This window comes from Seriola aureovittata, chromosome 15, assembly GCF_021018895.1.
Source record: "Seriola aureovittata isolate HTS-2021-v1 ecotype China chromosome 15, ASM2101889v1, whole genome shotgun sequence".
Classification (NCBI taxonomy): domain Eukaryota; kingdom Metazoa; phylum Chordata; class Actinopteri; order Carangiformes; family Carangidae; genus Seriola; species Seriola aureovittata.
Window position 1 is genome coordinate 6,175,001 of NC_079378.1, and position 17,438 is coordinate 6,192,438.

Here is a 17,438-nt window from a genome sequence, read left to right on the forward strand (position 1 = left end):
CCACACTGTGGTGGGGCTGGCGCTGTAGGTAAAATGACTGTAATACTCTGGAGGGATGTGATCACAGGTACCTAGAAGACACACACACACAATAATAAGAGGATGAGTAGGAGGAGAAGCTTTGATTAAACGTTACAGACCAGTGAATTATTGAGGAGCAGTAGTGGAAGCCAGACATCTTACCATAGAAATCTTGAAAAACCGATCTTTTCTTGAAGAAACAGCTGAGTCCAAAGTCGATGAGGCGAACACGCGGGACGTCTGAGCCCGTCTCAATGAGGATGTTTTCAAGTTTGATGTCCCGGTGAAAGATGCGCTGATTCTCCAGTTCGGTTGCTGCTTGAAGTAGCTGTTTCACTATGACCTGAGAGAGAGACAGACGGAGAGACATGGTGACTCTGTGTTAGCTGTTGTGATTCAAAGCTGACCACAACTGCCGTCCTACACATAAGATCCTCCAGTAGCTTACCTTGGCCTCCTCCTCCTGAATAGTGCCTCGTTTGACCTCCAGGTACGTGAAGAGGTCCTCGCAGGGGACTGGTCTTTCCAGCACCAGGATGAGCTTCTGGCCCAGGTCATACCAGTCCAGTAGAGACACAGGCGCTGACGTCCCCACTGATCCAGGCGTTTCAGCAGAGAGCTTCAACATGACAGCCACCTCCACAGACAGCTCGTTCCCATTCTGGTCCTGAAACATAACAACAGGATAGAGGATGAGGGAGAGATGCTCCATAGATTACTATAATTCATTCCCACTACATTCAGTTAGTGAGGGTGTTGATGAATGCAGCACATTTCAACAACAGTCGGTGTTTACTCACCGTTTCCTTACAAAACACCTTGTTTTTTGGTATGTGTTTGATAGCTACCTACAAGACACAAACAGCACTTTGGTTAGCACATTATGACCATATGGTGTGTGTGTGTTTGTGTGTACATGAGAATGTGTGTGTATCACTTACTGGTAAATGATCTGCTTTGCGGTAGCCAGCAAACACAGACCCACATCCACCTTCACCGAGCTGTTTCTGCTGTTTGTATTTGGCCTTAAATTGAGCTAAACACAAACACACATATTTTGTTTTAATACAATTGTGAAGAACATTAATTATTCAAGCTCAAATATGAATCCCTCCGATGTTACACCTGATGTAAATCCTCGTTTTAAACCCCACCTTAACACAAAGTCAAACTCTACATTAATGACTTCCTACTTACCTCTCTGGGCGTCTACTGACTCCTCCACCTCCTTCTTTGTCTCCTTGGGGTCCAGTCTCCTCTTCTTCCTTTGTCCTTCTCCTTCAGCGGTGGCCTTTCTCTTAACGCTTTTCTTGCTCACAAATGTACTGCAGCCTTCTAAAGGGTCGCTGCTCTCTGCAGAAGAGAAAAACACCCAGAGGAACATCAGCTTGTTGGACAATAAAATCCTCCAACCTAAATGACAAATATGAAAGTCTGCTCATCTACAACAAGGTGCAAAAAACTCAGCGACAAATATCTCAAAATATGGACAGAAAAAAAACTAAAACAAGCTGCACAAATAAATACTTTACTCTATATTCTATGCATCTGTATGTATGTGTTTTAAAATGTGCATGTGTTGTCATTGTGGAATCTTCAAAGAAAAAACACACTCCCAACTGTAATTTCACATGATCAGGTTAGGTTTACCAGTGTCCACTGAGGTGGAGGCCGAGTCCTCGTTGTTTTTGAGAAGGTAGAATACTGGCATCTTCTTCTTCTTCTGCTGCTGCTTTGATGGCCCCTCTCCGTCATCCATTACTTTCCTCTTCCCTCTCCTCACGATGCCATCCTCTTTATTGCTGCCACAGGGTTCAGCCATCTCAGAGGCCCTTCTCCTTTTTCTTTGGGTCTCCTTTTCAGGACTGGCCTTCCTCTTAGGTCTCTGAGTCCTGCTATCCATTGCAGGTGATGCATTTTGTTGAGTGCTGCTGCTGCTGCTGCTGCTCTCTGTAAATGAGGAAAAACACAGTGAAACATTGGAAAATCAATTTGTTGTGAATTGTAGAGGCTAACTTTTTGAAATTGTCTTTTTTTTCTTTTTTAATAACCTTTCAGCATGAGAAAAAGGGCTCACCAACAGTCATTTCTCACTTACCTTTATCTCCCCTGAGAGCCTGACAGCGGCGATTCTTAATCTTCCTTCCAGGTGCTTTATCCATGAAGATTCTCCAGAAGTTTCGAATACGATAACTTCACGAACAATTTAACTAACTTCACTAACACGACGATTGAACGTAGATCCAACAGTTGTATGCTGAAACGTGTCTCCCGGCGTGTTCTTTAGGTGTGACGTATAGAACACGGAATGTGCTCCTGTCAGTGACGTCACACAGAGGTGTTCTGGAATATGCAAATGAACGTTTGAAAATAAATTGTGCATGTGAGACATGTGAAAGTGTTTGTTTCAGTGAAAGTCATTAAGTCACATCTCAAATGAGTCAAACGATACACGCATACTGTACAGTTGTTGATATCCGCTGTTTGTCAGTCACCTGATACAACTCTGTCTATACAACTCTTATGTTTATATACAACTAAATTGCTACAACAAATATGTTTTGAAGGAAACATAATTGTGACAGCACTCATTAATGTTTCTATTAACAAACTGATGCAACATTGTGTCATATACTTTACTTTTCTGTACAACTAAACTGCATCAGATAATTTAATCACCAGCTGGATTACGTTCTGAGGCAATATTTTTTTTTTTGTTGAATGAAAAACTATGTTTATTAGCAGATTCACAAGAAGCTGGTTGGGGTGAATGATGTCAGTACAAACTGTGGTTGGTTTAGCACTCTAGTTAGGAAAAGACTGGTTTCAGTTAAATGTTTGTGATGACATAGATACTGCACTGAAAGGTTGGATATTTAGTTGTAAAACAAATGATTTGGCCGTTAATATTTTACTGCTAGCGTTCACTGCAACATGTCCAATATGTAAATTTGTAAAAACGTTATCTGTAATCCACCATCTGCCACTGGAAGAAACCTGAAAAGCTTCAGTGCTGTGTGAGTCTCCCTATTATTATGTCAACCAAAGCAATCAAGGAAATATCCTGTGCAATCCAATGTCATGTAGCGATGGGTACACACTGTATATATGTATTGATTGCATACACAGTTACTAATAGTGGCCTGTGATTTGTCTTTTTGTGTAGCTTCCCTGTGTGTTTGCAACAGTTTGATCCAAAACTCCTGAGGCCAAAAATGAATCCATAGAGGGAAAGTAGGCCACGGTCATCTATTGAAAAACTGTCAACAAATGGTTAGTGTGCTGCGGGCCTCTGACTGCTGAGGTCATATCAGAGCTCAGTTCCCTCAGAAGATAGCAGGGCAGTAAATTATCATTCCCAAGTAGGGATTATAGAGAGGGACAGTCATTTAAGCAGATGGCGCATTAAATCTTCAGCACAATAGATTATAAAGGTAATGACTATTATCACAAGTTTCATGTGGAAAATCCTCTTTGGGTGACGGTTACATAACAATATACCCACGTGGAAAATAAAGTGACATTATCCTCTTAGAACCCACCTGTTTTAAACCTAATTCGCAATCATTTGCATATGTAAATGTAATACGCTTATAACAGAAGAACTGAAAGGTTTCTGAAAATGTGCTTGTTTTGCATGTGACTACAACCCAACCTAAACTACAGTAGCTCATACATGGTATTTAAAAAAAAAAAAAGTCCTCTCCTGTTAAAAAAAAAAAAAAAAAAAAAAGTAATATTATAACTACCAACAGGATATACTTTATGCAAGAACATTGAGAAAACCTCCACAATACTTCCACATCTTGTCAAAAACTGCTGTGTGAAGCTTCAAGGCCCCTTGGCCTAAAAGTTTAGTTTAGTAGGCCTTATAGTTCATCTTTTCACTGGCGCCCATAAACCTCTCTAAAAGGGAAACTGGGAGAAATGAGCTTTAACTATTTAATATAAAATGATAGAAAACATACTGTACAACACGTCTTAAGTCTTGCGTCTTCCCTATGGATGTACCCCGACCGTCCTGAAGTGAAATCTGATTGGACCTTTACAGGGAGGCTTCAATTTTGTAGCCAGAAAGCTAACACAATAGCAGACCTGCTAACAGCTGCAGATGGAGCCGGACTGAGAGAGAGAGAAAGAAGTGAGGGAAGAGCAGCAGTTACAAATCGCTAGTTGTCTGCTTTGGAATGATTTTATAAGGAACCCTTTTGATTTTTGTGATCTGTGGAGCCTTACGGACTAAAGGAATATAAATAACGGAGGAATGGAGTGAGAATCTGACCTGTAGGCAGTCACCATGCTCCAATTGTACACAATGCTGGTAGATATTAATGTATTTAATAATCTATATTGACAAATGTTTAAGCGTTTACTCCGTCAGAACAGTTCAGATCCTTCTAATGGGCCTGTGGACGGGTCGGCGGTCATAATCTCATTTCCCCTTTTTACTGTCTTGCCTTTCATTTTTATCTTCATATTAGCTTCATCTCGAGTCATAACGTGATTTTAAAAGCAGATTCACATTTGTATAGACAAGCTCATTCATTCAAGAAAACATTGTCTTGAAGCTTGGCCAGTGCCTACAGCATGGAAAACATGTACGATTTTTTTCCACACCTTTCTATATATATATATGACTGTGAGACATCAGTGAAACAGTTAAAGATCATCCTTGTCCTTTGACGATTCAGTGTTTTCCTTGTCTTTCGCAACAAAAACTGAAAATTTCCACGTGGCCCCTTGACCTCTAAATGTCACACACCGTGTTTCCTTTTCTCTTTATGTCCTCTACATTTAGTTCGAGAGGTAGAGGTAGCTTGTTTGCATCAAAGAGGAAATTGCTCAACTGTGTGAATACTGAAGATCAGATACTTTTCATTCTTGTAGACAGTAATAGATAATATCTTTATTTCGCATTTCCAGGTGACCTAGAATCACGTTCTGAACAGTTTGAAACAGCAAGTATTAATGTGATATGTGCTTATTGATCTGTGTCATTCTGAGTAGCCTGCAACTCTGAAAGCTGTGCACACACAGTCCCATTACCAACACCTTGTCTATCTTTTCCTTCCTCACCCTCTTTCTCTCCTTTCCATTCTCTAATTCCCTCATCCTCCCGCATTTTCACCCCCTCCCATCCCATGATCTCCCTCTCCATGTTTATGCCCCTCTCTCTTTCCATCTCCTCTGTCTCTTGGGCTATCTGTTGACTGTTCAGGTAGATGCTACTGTGTGAGACCATGGTGCTGGTGTCTCTGGAGGGAAGGTGAGCGTCCACGTCTCCTTCCACCTCCAAGAAAGAATTCCCGGGCGGTGTGAGTTGAACAGGCAGCTGATCCTTACGGTTGCTTCGGCTCTGAGTCTGGTCTTGCTGATGACGATGCTTCTTCTTACGTTTTTTTGCCAACTTCAGATCAAGGGAGGCGTAATTGAGGTCAGGCTCTAAAGGCTGGTTTCAGACATAAGAGACAAAAAACGGTGGGTAAAGTATAATTTGTTGAAGTTTTTATGTGCTGCAGCACTGTACCCCAGTTTAAATGAAATATCTTGCAGGTTCTCAAATATTTCTCATAGACATGTTTATTTTTAGAACATTTCGTGCTTAGTTGTGTTCATTGGTTCACAGTTTTATTGACCACAATGTGTCTATGGTGTTTGCTGCTTTCCGTTTTGAAAGCAAATCTGTCAGCATGGGTTAAACTGGTCTGCATGGGTTTTTTTTTTTATTACATAAAATAGGCTACATGTCATATATTTTCGTTCATTTTAAACTGAACACATATACTAAATATACATACATCGCAACATATACCAAAATAGCAGTATAAACCAAAGGCGTTCAAACATGTGGTTTAGCATATGACTATAATGAAAACAAGTGACTGAAAACAACAACCCATTATTGCTCGTTACCTTCAAGCGCATATTATATTTACTACATTTAATCCTCCTAATTGGAAATGCAAAGCTAGGTCCCTACACATGCTATCAAATGTAACATAAACTAACATACACTAACACTTTATGCAGCAACATCACGTAAAGAAAACGATGTGAGACTTACGTAAGAACTAAATCCATGGAAACAAACTCTGAGAGAAATAGTAATGTGGTAATGAAATTGTAGCAATCACCTTCAAACGATGCATGGTCATCATCTCATAGCAAACCTCTACACGACCTGAACCTGAAGTGAAACACATGATTTGGCACATTTACATTCTACTAATTAAGAAAATATAAATTACATTAATTTCAAAAGAGAATAATATAAACTTGTAAATGCTACGACTGAATAAATTACAACCAACAGGACAGTTGGACAATTTGCATATTGCCTAATTGCACAAGATCCTCATTGCCTTCATGCGATTCACATGCCGTTACAATGTTTACACCATACCTATGGTATTACACTAAATTTATATCTTTACATTATATTTACATCTGTAAAGTATATTTATATTCAGCACATCGTTTTTTTTACCACAGTATAAATAGTAGGTCGTAAGTGTATGGTATGACAGTGTAATACGTATGGTGCATATGTATATCCCCCTGCACGCAGCCCTCTCTGTTGCACCATACGGTCCAAGGAGAACGATGACGGTAAAGCTCTACGTGACTTGACTTCAACAAACAGTGCAGCTAAATATTCAAAATGACTTTAAACTATAGTAAATGCTTTTATTTATGCATTTAGCTCATGTGTGAACTGCATGCAATTGATTCAAATGTATTTTCATTCACTTTTAATGATTCTATAACTTGGCCACACGGCAATATAGTGTCTACAAATACAGAAAAAAGAAACGATTATATATATATATAAAAAAAAAAAAACTAAACATGTCAAATACTACATGGGCTACATTTCTTGTGATTCATGCAACTTTTTTTTTACACTTCACACATGCAATACTACACCTCATGTGAATACACTGATGTAAATATTTTTCTTTTAACTACGCTTGATACCTCGTCTGCGCTGCTGCTGTGATGATGTGAATTCCCCTCCATGGGATTAATACATATAATCTGATCGTATTTATCTTATCTCATTTTTTGTGATCGACTGAGTAATACAGTGGCATGCTCAGCAAAATGGCGTTATTTACTATAAACGGCAGGCCTGCACTCACCTCTTCTGTCTGTGCTGATGTTGCCATAGATTGGATTTTCCTGTTGCTCATGATCATTGTGGGGATTTTCCTGCTGCTCGTGATGATTGAGATCATGAAAATAATGGCCTTCATCCGGTGAAAGGCTTCAAACAAAAATAAAATTGAAATATTGGAATAACGGTTATTACTTATTACAGATTAAAATGCATTGGACTGAATAATAATGGGCGGACGTGCACGTGTTTTTGCCTAATTTAAAAAAAGAAGATAAAAAGCATACCCTCCTCCTTCATATTTCTGTGGGTAACAGCAATTGCCTTTGTCTGTATAAACAAAATATATAGCAATTTATAGAATGTCTTGGTGTCCTTGTAAAAAAAACAATATGCCACCCCCCCCCCCAAACTTTACACATAATCATACCTCTGCAAAAATAGGCTCTTCGTCTGATGCAGAAGAACAGATTGAGACACATAGACATCAACAAGGCCAGAAATAACAGCAGCAGACCCACCAGTTCAGTCTGACACACTAAAAAGAGAAACGCAAACTGACTATTAACACCACAAACCTTTTACACATCTGTCCGAGGGAATCAGTCAGCTTTTATCAGTTTGGAATTTCCACCTGTGCGTCTCGATGACTAACATAAAAGATGAAACATTTTTAAAAATGTGTCATCGCTTGTGAAAAACAAGTAAGTTGTTTCAGCAATACGAGACAATCCCAGTCCCTTACCTGTAGAGATGAGAAACTGAGGGCAAAACAGAGAAAGTTGCACTATTAAATATGTGATGGCGGTTATTCTAAAATGATATTGTATATAGTGTATACTACGAGTTGATCTACCTTGTGCTACTGTATATAGAACATCTATATGTTTTTTGGAAAAAGAAAAAAAAAAGTCTAGAAAACGCAATTGAGTAGTAAAAATATTATCTTCAAGAAAATGTGTATTTTACCAGTTACAACTCAAAAATACTGACACATTTCACAGGAAATGAATTCTTCCTTCTGTAACAGCAGCTTTAGCGTGAACGTGTGATAGTTTCTGTGTAAGTAAAATAATTTGGTTAAAAAGTGTCACAAGTGCTTCAGGAAATCAAATGTGCTGCACATGATGAACATATGTATTGTGACAAAATAAAACGAGTTTACATGTGGACGCTAAACTACGATAAACAGAGCAATAAACCGTTAAGTACATAAAAAGTAGGATTATCAATTCATTGTTTTTTCTGTTGTAATCGTCCACTCTTTACTTCCACCTTTTGTTCTGCCATATTTGTGACATGTGCTTTAGAAATGATTTAGCTTTTTCTGTTTTTGTATATTTATACTAAGTGATACAGACAATATTTACACAGATATGTACATGGTAGAAATATTAGATATGAGTTTGAAAATCTAAATATAATTTTAGAAGTTGCTCTGATCCTACCGTGTGTCATATTCCAGCCGACTTGAACAAAACGGGTTGTCTGTCTGACACGGTTGCTCTCAGGCTACAGGGCATCACTGTGTTTAGTCAGTGAGGTGTGCTCCATTGTAGTCTATTTTTACTTCGCTGTAGTTACCTCTCTTATCGCAGCGCTTTGAAAACTGGCTGCTCTTCAGTTACAAACAGGAAACTATGTAACCTCATTCTGAGGCACCCGGTCTCAATATCATTGCTAGATACAAAACAGTTTCAAATAGGTCACCGTGGTGCTATCTTAAGATGAGAATGGTTTATAAACAACTGTTGGAAGTTAATATTTATATAAACATGTGAAAATGTTTAAAATGTCGGCACAGAAACTTTTAATTCAGTTCATTTGCTAGCTGTTTAAAAACTTTCAAATACATGTAAACTGGAAGTTTTAACATGTAGATTTGGTTTGGGTACAGTATCATAGACCTTGATACATTACATGGACTGTCTGTGTGCACAAACGTCATAGCTATCATAGCTACGTACATCAAGAAATAAACCTCTCACACACAACGTACATTGTGGTTTTTGTCACTGTGGTTGGAAAATCAGAAAAAAAGTGCAATTGTGAAAGGTTTCTTGGTACAGTGTGGGAAAAAAAATGTCTACTGAGAAACTACAAGTGTATTTTATTTTCAAAGTACATTTTCAGAGAAATGTTCTCCTCAGGAATTATAAATCACCATAAAAGCAGCAAATATTCAAAAACTATGAAAAACGGTGTTGTTAACATTTCTAATACCCATTTCCCCCGTGTGTGCACGTGTGCCTGTGTTAAATGTCACCCAGTGGTTGTTATATTTGATAGCCATTTAGCCCATGTGGTTTGTGGTTTCAGCCCCAGCTTTGTAAACTCCGTTGTCACCCTGTGGTAGCTGTGGACAACAGTGGCCTTTGATATAAAGCCCTTTGTCAATTTGTCACATCAGCACTAAACAGCTACTGTAGAGGAAGTCACTGTGCTTCAAGGCAGGAAATCCCAGTACAGGTGAATGCCAGAATTACATCTTTACAGCAGCAGAGGCAGCAGATCTTTAAAAAAACACGTGGAGAGTAAATCAGCTTTTTTGTAGTTATGTTTCTATGCAAACGAAAATGCTTGTTTACTGCTGCATCAGATGTAAGAGCTGGGACTTCAGATCCTAATGACTGCATGAGAAAAGCACACCGGATATACCGTACAATATTACAAGAATGTCATAGGAGAGAAAAGAAAATGACACAAGCAGCTGCAGTGTAATAGTTCAGAGTTAATACTGAGTCAAAACTAAGCAGATTTTATTGTTTGATTTATTATTTATTAGAAACTTCATGTTGAATCTTATTACATTTATTTTATTACGTTACATTTACAATAAAAAAAATATTTAACCTCTGTTTGAGGTAAACAACAAAAACACCTTATACACAATAGCTGAGACGCAGCCCCACCCAACCACAATGTACACTTTGCCCTCCTGCAGCTTGAAACTGACCACAACTGAAAGTAATACAGCTTGTACTTCTGCACGTAACCAAGAAAGGATACAGCTAACACTATATCCAAACAATCAATGCATATAATTTATCAACCCATCATCATTAGTCGTTGTATGTTAATAGATTTTCTTTTCGTATCTTTCAAGTTCTATTACCGAGTTACAGCGTGCAGTGGGGAACGGCTGTGTCGAAATCTCACGGTGTCCTGCAGCTGTATACTTGACTGGAGGAGGAGGGGGTTTGAATGGAGGCGGTAGAGCCATCCTACACAGACAGAGAGAGAGAGAAAGGGAGAGTGAGAGCACAAATATTGACTTGAGACATTGCTAGAAAGTTTGCTGTACCCAGGAAGCACAAGGATGTTATAGATCATGTGCATCTATCAGAAAATAAGTCTGATATCAATATTTTCCTCTCCTTCAGGGTCACACACTGGGTGACCCTGAATGTGTGCGGGCTGAGTTTTACCTCTGTTTTATGAGGTGTCTCCTGTAGAGAAATCCAACCACAGCGATCAATAACAGAATTGGAACAACGATTAACGCAGCCAAGTGACTCCGTTTGGTATCTGAGAAGCCGGTTCAGAGGGAAGAAGAGTGTCATTTTGGAGGACAGCAACAGCTACAGATGTGTTCCTAAGATATTGATCAGCTTTCTGTGGTGAGACCCGGCAGCAGAAAAAAAAAAAAAAAAATGCAAAGCTACAATGTGAAACTTTTTGCCTTGAGGCAGAAAAGTGTGTCTTGCAGTTCTCCCCTTGAGCTGGTTGCACTCCAACCCCAGGAGATGACACCTCTTTTAATGAGGTTTCTATCTCAAAAGGGCATGTAGCCCGAGGCTGGGAAAAAGCCTCCACATGTCATGAAGATGCAGATGGTGAGGGCAAGTGAACTGTGGCTGATACTCATTTGTATTTTTGTAAGGCGTTTTGCCAGTTGAGCATTTAGCTCGGTTGTTTGTAGTTATTTCCTGCTTTTAAACCGTTTCTGTTGTTTACAACAGACACAAACCCAATCTGCTGGCAGTGACCCCGGAGCAAATGATATGCCCCAAACAATCTGCGAGCATCAGTAAAGAGCCAATTTCAGGCAACAAAGGAATGTAGATACAGGCTTTCAGCCAGAGAAAGATCAGTAAAGCGTCGTATAACCTATTGCTGATAACATTAAAAAGATTTTTCTCTCCATCTTAAATCGTGCACCACTTTTTTTTCTTTTTTTTGGAGTGGCAGGGCAGAAAGTGGTGACGGATTTTATCCTTGAAATATTAAGTAATCATTACCTTGACTGTTTGCTCCAGTTCCAGTACTTAGTCTTGGAGTTACATCATAGTTTTCAGTAGTGTTTCCCGTGGTGCTGGACTCCTCCGTCCCGTTTGACTCCTTCGTCACTTCATCAATGGCCATTTCCTGTGTTGATGCGAACACTGTACTGCCATAACGTAAAGTAGTGGCGTTGAGGAAGCGAAAAGGCTCAGTATGTGTTGGTGTTGCAGGGGATGATGTGACACTGACATGTGTATCGTTTATAAAAGAGGTTATGTTCTCTCCAGCTGTGATCGTAACATTGCCGGGGCGTGGATTATCATCGGTGGCATCGGTACCCGTGCTCGTGGACCAAGTAACGTCGGTGTCGGTGGTTGAAAGCCCAGTGGTTGGGTATGTGGTGAAGCTGCTCTCTGCAGGTTCTATCAAACCACCTTCGGTTACTGGCTGTGGTGACGCCGTTGAGAGATCTGAAGGTAGGAGAACAGGGAACTTCACAGTAAATATGCAGCAAAGACTCAGTGTATTGTGTTCGTGTTGTCGATGCAGTCTCAAAAACATCATTTCTTGGAGGTCAAAGTGGTCACTTGTTAGAAACACCTTACATGGAAAACTAACAAACTGTAGCCTATCCATCAAATAACAATCAGTTTGTACTTGTTAGCGGCATTAATTAATGAACTAAAAAGTCAATAGCATAGTTGGGACATGTAGGTAAATACACTTAATTGCTTGCTTACCAAGCGTTAAATGAGAAAATCTGTACTGTGAAAATGTAGCTTAGCACAAAAACTGGAAACAGGAGCAAACAGCTAGCTGGGCTGTGGCCTATCCAAATCTGCCTTCCAGCGACTCTGGAGGTCACTACCGCGTGTCGACTGTCGACATTGTGTTTGTTAAGTCCGAACAAAAAGAAACATTGTGCTTTCACGGGGAGTTATGAGCTGCAACTTCCTGCAGGCCCTGCTGCTGCCAGCTAAGAAACACTCCTGGCACATAACCTCCTGTAGAGAAATAAGTTGTCTTTTTTTTTTTTTACACTTTGTGTTTCCCAAAATGTTGAACTGTTCCTTTGATGAACTTTATGATTAAAAAGCTGAATACAGAGTAGGGACTGCAAAACTTTGAAATACCCAGTGCACGGCGATACATCATTAAAACATGGGCCAGGTTGGCATTTATGAGCACTCTGTGCATAATCAATAGATGAAATAAGGCAAAAAAAAGCTCATTGGAGATCCTGGAGTGTGAAGTCAAGGACACAGATTCCTGAGCTAAAGGTGTGGGCATGAATTGAAAATTCAGCAGCAAGGTGTATATATATTATAAGTAATAAGTGCAATTAATCCATTGTGAGTCTTTTTTGTTTTGCCATGTGTGCCCCCATACATACACCTGTGCAGAACCTTCATTAATCTAATAATAAATAATTGCAATTTGATAAATAATCTATCGAATTGCGCTTAATACAGTCCAATGCTGCGATGCAACGTGATCTAAGACGGAAGCTTTTCTCTACTGCTTTGCAAACCTTCATTAAGGCTGCACTGCTCCTCTTTGTCCAACAGATTGTGCTGTCACCCCATGTCATGATTCAGAGACGCTGTTGCTGAGACTCTGCTTGGGGAGTTTTGTTCTTGTGGCTTGAAACTGATAGAGAGGAAGAACAGGAAATGACTTCTGACGTCTGTGTGGCTTTTGTTTTTTTTGTTTTTTCTTTAGTTACATATTGAAATTCACATGCAGTTCAGTTTGGTTGTTTTGTCATTTAAAACCCTGAATGCTGTTTTAGCTCAGCTGAGCTCATATTCAACCTAATCCCATGGGGCGATTGATTTGCAGCAAATAATTGAAGATTTTTTTAAAACATTTTTTAAAGTTTTGTAGTTCCCAATTTGTTCAGTTACTGGTACTTTCTCATAACATGCCTGGCAGATTTGAAATCCTTTGAATCTCTCCCTTTCCTTTCAGCTAATTAAAAATCTAAATTGAGTGAGCTACAGTATAATGACAAAAGTCAAGAATGAGCTCTCTGGTCAAGTGCAGTTTATTAAGTCATTCAGTCTCTTGGGCCCCTCTCCTAGATTGTTAATCCAGCCCTGAGGAAATGCTGAAATTGAGTACGACACAAAGAGAGAGACGGTGGCGAGGAAACGAAGCTCACCTGTGCTTAAGCTTGTGGTCGCTGTTAGCACGGTGACAGTAAACTCTTTATGCAGACTCTGGTTTCCTGTGTTGACAGTCAGTGCATAAACCCCTGCGTGAGCGTCGGTCACCCGCCAGAGCTCTAGAGATTCACTCTCTGACACCGGCATCTTGTTCTGGGGCAAAAACAAGATTATGTCGCACATTCGGTAGATACCTCTCACAGTGTATGTAGGTTTTGATGTCAGAGGTAATCAAATCATCTCGGCGCTCACTGAACATTTAATTGAATAAGCAAATAAAATCATTGAAATCAAATTCACTGGACTGGCAGAAACATACTGATGAACTGTTTTTTCTGCTTTCTGTTACCTTGGTCCACCTGTACTGTGCATCAGCAGAGGCTCTGCAGCGAATTGTCACGTTTTCTCCATTACGGACGTCAACAGCACCGTCCACATCACACGTTACTTTAACCACAACTGACAGAGAGACAATGTGAGGATTAATACAAATTCTTGCTCATGTGCAGCATTTGCTGTAAAATGAAACCAACAAAATGACATCTGAGGATAATACCTGCTAAAGATTACTGACATAAACAGCACCTCCCGTAATTGTCTTCTGCACCTATTATGATAACAACATCCCTTCGCTTTGCTTTCAGCTGAAATGAAGGTGAGGGTATGTTTTTCCTGCATCAGTGGACAACTATGTGACTGATGAGGAGAAGAAGAAATGGGCCAAACAGAGGGAAGAGGGAAATAAATTTTTCATGGCAAACAAAGCTCTCAGATGTGTTCTTGCGATTATTACATACATTTGCTCAGAAGTAAATAACCGCCGTGATTGGCAGAGAAGCAACGCTCTGATGCAATCAGGAGTAACATGAAATATATGCAATGGACAATAAACTATAAAGTTGCTGTACATGTCTCTCCAAATATGAAATCCTGTGAGGTGCTGCAGAGTCTGGTTAAGGTCTGCAGGTGTGACTTTGCATGCACTTGCCGTACCTTTGATCTTCAGCTCCGTCTCCCTCCTGATGGAGCCAGAGGGAAAGGCTGCAATATCGCAAATGTAGATGCCACTGTCCCATTCATTCACCGCAGGAAGGTGCAGATAGGAGCCCATCAACTTGTTTGCAGTATCGTTCTCAATCTGTATAGTGACATTGGGCCAAAATAGATGGACCCCATAAAGCTGACTATACAGAGCCAGCTTTGTGTTTTTCTTACTCCATTCAACATTGACAATCTTGAGTTGAGGATCGCTCTTTACGGTACAGGGTAAAGTAATGTTCTGGCCCACCACTGCCTCTGTCACTTCATAACGGGTCCTCTCAACATCCGGGAGCCCTGTTAAACATATCAGATACAGTATTGGAAGCAAGAAAAGTAGAGGAGACAAAATCACTTACACTTTGAAGTTGATAATACAAACTGCAATCCTGCTGGGATGCAGGCTGATAAAAATCGTAGCATTATACTGAGACAGCTTGTCACACCAGAAGCCAATACACATTTAAAACCCACGGTGAATATCCCAATCTTTGCCGCTATACCATATGAGCAACAGCGCACATGGTCCAGGATTACCTTGTATAACAGAGGCATAGAGGAGGAGAGAGAAGGCCGCTCCCAGCGCAGTTCCAGCCATGTTTGAGCTCCCCAAACTCATTACGATCAATCAGGCTGAATCCATCGAGGGATTCGGCATAGACAGAAACAGTAGACTGTCGGCTGGGGTTAAAGAGTGGGGCAGAGACTGTCAGACAGTGAACAGGATGACTTATCTTCACAGGAAGCCGCACACAGAGACAGAGTGAGTCATATTTGTAGTGCTGCAGCTTTGCGGTGAAAAGCTCTGTTGCAAAGCGGATATTTGCATAGGTGGTAAATCTATGCAATGCTTATCATTATGTATTCTTTTAGTCAGGGCTAACTAACGCGATGCAGAGGAGAGACTCATTTGGTTTCAGATTACATCACTGATGATATAAATCGTCCAGTAAGAAAGATGCCAAGGGAGCAAACAAACACAAACAAGACGGAAACATTAATTAATGCTCTGACTAAACTTCTCTTTTATTAATTCATTCCAGTCATGCACAAGTTTAACACATATCAATATACCTTTTAGCTTCACCTGTTGGTCAATACTTACTCAACACACAACAGACATCTCTCTCCCTCATTTGATTTATGTTATTTTCAAGGTGATCCAGTGACCAGAGGAGAGACTGTTGAGCGTGCTTATACGTATGTAACAACGATGGTATGACTGAAAAATGTAATAGCTTTGTGTGAGAGATTTTTTGGCCCTCACACTTGTTTTATCCTCAGTACTTGTTAATGGTTAAAGTCTCAGAGCAGAACTTAACTATGAAGCTTGTCACATTTACACTGGGATAAAGAGATAAAAGCATTGGCATATAAAAAAAAGTGTAATTCTGACAAATATGATTTATATTTCTCCAGTTAAATAATTTTTTGACCCTATTCTTTAGAGACACACAATGTTATTCCTGTTAGACTTTGTGTCACAACACTGGATTTTCTAATGAATAAATTAATTCTTCAAAGAACGGAAGCATTGGTCTGGTGCTTTGAGAGTGATGGCTTCATATGACTATATCCAATTAGCACAGATCATAAGAACAAACTGTGAAATCTGTTTGAATCTTCTAACCAAAGGCTACATCTTTGTCCCTATCTAACGGTAAGCTCGGGCTAACAAAAAGCTGCTAATTAGGTAAATGTTTTTCCAAAAATGGTCCTCAGTGATCTAAGATACAGGGCATTCAGAAAGTATTCAGACCCCTTCATTTTTTACACATTTTGTTAAATTGCAGCCATATGCTAAAATGATTTAAATTCATGTTTACCTTCATCAGTCTACATTCAATAACCCATGATGACAAAGCCAAAATAGATTTTTCGAAATTTTTGCAAATTTCTTACCAAGAAAAACTGAAATATCACATTGACATAAGTATTCAGTATTCATCCCTTGACTTAGTTCTCAGTGTGCACCTTTGGCAGTGATTACATCTGTGAACACCTGGATTTGGGGGATTTTCTGCCATCTTTCTCTGCAGATCCCTCCAAGCTCTGTCAGGTTGGATGGGGACTGTTGATGAACGGCCATTTTCAGGTTGCTCCATTGCCTCCAAGCCTCTGGCTTGACAACAGAGTTGTCCCTAATCTACTCGTGCGTTGTCTTGGCTGTGTGCTTAGGGTCATTGTCCAGTCTGAAGTCTTGAGCAATCTAAACCAGGTTTTCTTTAAAGATATCCCTGTACTTTGCTCTGTTCAGCTTCCCCTCTCCCCTGACCATCCTCCCTGCCCCCGCTGCTGAAAAACACCCCCACTGCCTGATGCTGCCTGATGCTGCCTGATGCTGTTTCACCTTTGGGATGATATTGTGCAGGTGGTGAGCAGTGCCTGGTTTCCTCCAGACATGCCACTTAGAATTGAGGCCAAGCAGTTCAATCTTAGTTTCATCAGACCAGAGAATCTTGTTTCTCACAGTCTTGAGAGTCCTTTAGGTGCTTTTTTTTTGCAAACTCCAAGTGGGCTTTCAACGCCCCTTTCCCCCGCTTGCTCAGTTTGACCCAGCGCCCATCTTTACAAAGAGTCCTGGTTGTTTGAAACTTCTTCCATTTAAGAATTATGGAGGCCACTGTGCTCTTGGGGAACCTTCAATGCAGCAGACTTTTTTGGTAGCCCTCCTCTGTCCCCTGTCTCTGAGCTCTGCAGGCAGTTTCTTCCACCCGGCTTGGTTTTTACTCTGATGTGCACTGTCAGCTGTGCGACCTTATCTACACCGGTGTGTGCCTTTCCAAATCATGTTCGATCAATTGAATTTACCAGAGGTGGCCTGCAATCAAGATCTCAAAGATGATCGGGAGAATTGGGAGGTACCTGAG

The 17,438-nt window shown here is 40.1% G+C and overlaps 3 protein-coding genes across 4 annotated transcripts in view; all 3 read right to left on the reverse strand.

Annotated features, from left to right (window-relative positions):
• LOC130182334 (serine/threonine-protein kinase pim-1-like) overlaps positions 1-1,963 on the reverse strand; it is a 2,325-nt gene extending 362 nt beyond the window's left edge. Inside the window, exons 1-7 of the mRNA XM_056397177.1 lie at positions 1,672-1,963; positions 1,219-1,374; positions 963-1,057; positions 822-869; positions 470-688; positions 184-364; positions 1-71 (exon numbers count right to left, since the gene is read on the reverse strand). The exon at positions 1-71 is cut by the window's left edge and continues 103 nt beyond it. Of these exons, the coding sequence (XP_056253152.1) occupies positions 1-71; positions 184-364; positions 470-688; positions 822-869; positions 963-1,057; positions 1,219-1,374; positions 1,672-1,924 (1,023 nt within the window). The 5' untranslated portion in view covers positions 1,925-1,963. The remainder of the gene's footprint in view (positions 72-183; positions 365-469; positions 689-821; positions 870-962; positions 1,058-1,218; positions 1,375-1,671) is intronic.
• Positions 1,964-4,893: 2,930 nt separating this feature from the next.
• On the reverse strand, positions 4,894-8,727 carry LOC130182333 (uncharacterized). Its single transcript, XM_056397176.1, has 6 exons — positions 8,587-8,727; positions 7,569-7,676; positions 7,426-7,468; positions 7,164-7,288; positions 6,156-6,208; positions 4,894-5,470 (listed from the first exon to the last, which is right to left on the reverse strand). The coding sequence occupies exons 1-6, from the start codon at positions 8,594-8,596 to the stop codon at positions 5,003-5,005; spliced, it is 807 nt and encodes a 268-aa protein (XP_056253151.1). The 5' UTR covers positions 8,597-8,727; the 3' UTR covers positions 4,894-5,002.
• A 1,206-nt stretch (positions 8,728-9,933) lies between these two features.
• si:ch1073-15f19.2 (mucin-2) lies at positions 9,934-15,316 on the reverse strand. Of its 2 annotated transcripts, XM_056397171.1 has the most exons (7): positions 15,106-15,308; positions 14,524-14,865; positions 13,880-13,989; positions 13,527-13,683; positions 11,380-11,832; positions 10,567-10,666; positions 9,934-10,362 (listed from the first exon to the last, which is right to left on the reverse strand). In XM_056397171.1, exons 1-7 carry the CDS (start codon positions 15,185-15,187, stop codon positions 10,215-10,217), a joined length of 1,392 nt encoding a protein of 463 aa, XP_056253146.1. In that variant the 5' UTR covers positions 15,188-15,308; the 3' UTR covers positions 9,934-10,214. The 2 variants fall into 2 exon arrangements, with proteins under 2 accessions (XP_056253146.1, XP_056253147.1); XM_056397172.1 differs by lacking the exon at positions 10,567-10,666 and having other exon boundaries at positions 15,106-15,316.
• Between the last annotated feature and the right edge of the window lie 2,122 nt (positions 15,317-17,438).

Bases quoted from the DNA above. Each gene is read 5' to 3' on its own strand.
- si:ch1073-15f19.2 (XM_056397171.1), bottom strand. From the start codon at position 15,187: ATGAGTTTGGGGAGCTCAAACATGGCTGGAACTGCGCTGGGAGCGGCC. The intron at 13,990-14,523 runs GTACGGCAAGTG...TCTCTCTGTCAG, and splicing joins GACGGAGCTGAAGATCAAAG to TTGTGGTTAAAGTAACGTGT. The intron at 11,833-13,526 runs GTGAGCTTCGTT...TCCTACCTTCAG, and splicing joins GACCACAAGCTTAAGCACAG to ATCTCTCAACGGCGTCACCA.
- LOC130182333 (XM_056397176.1), bottom strand. The intron at 6,209-7,163 runs GTGAGTGCAGGC...GTTTCACTTCAG, and splicing joins CATCAGCACAGACAGAAGAG to GTTCAGGTCGTGTAGAGGTT. The intron at 5,471-6,155 runs GTGATTGCTACA...GTCTGAAACCAG, and splicing joins TGACCATGCATCGTTTGAAG to CCTTTAGAGCCTGACCTCAA.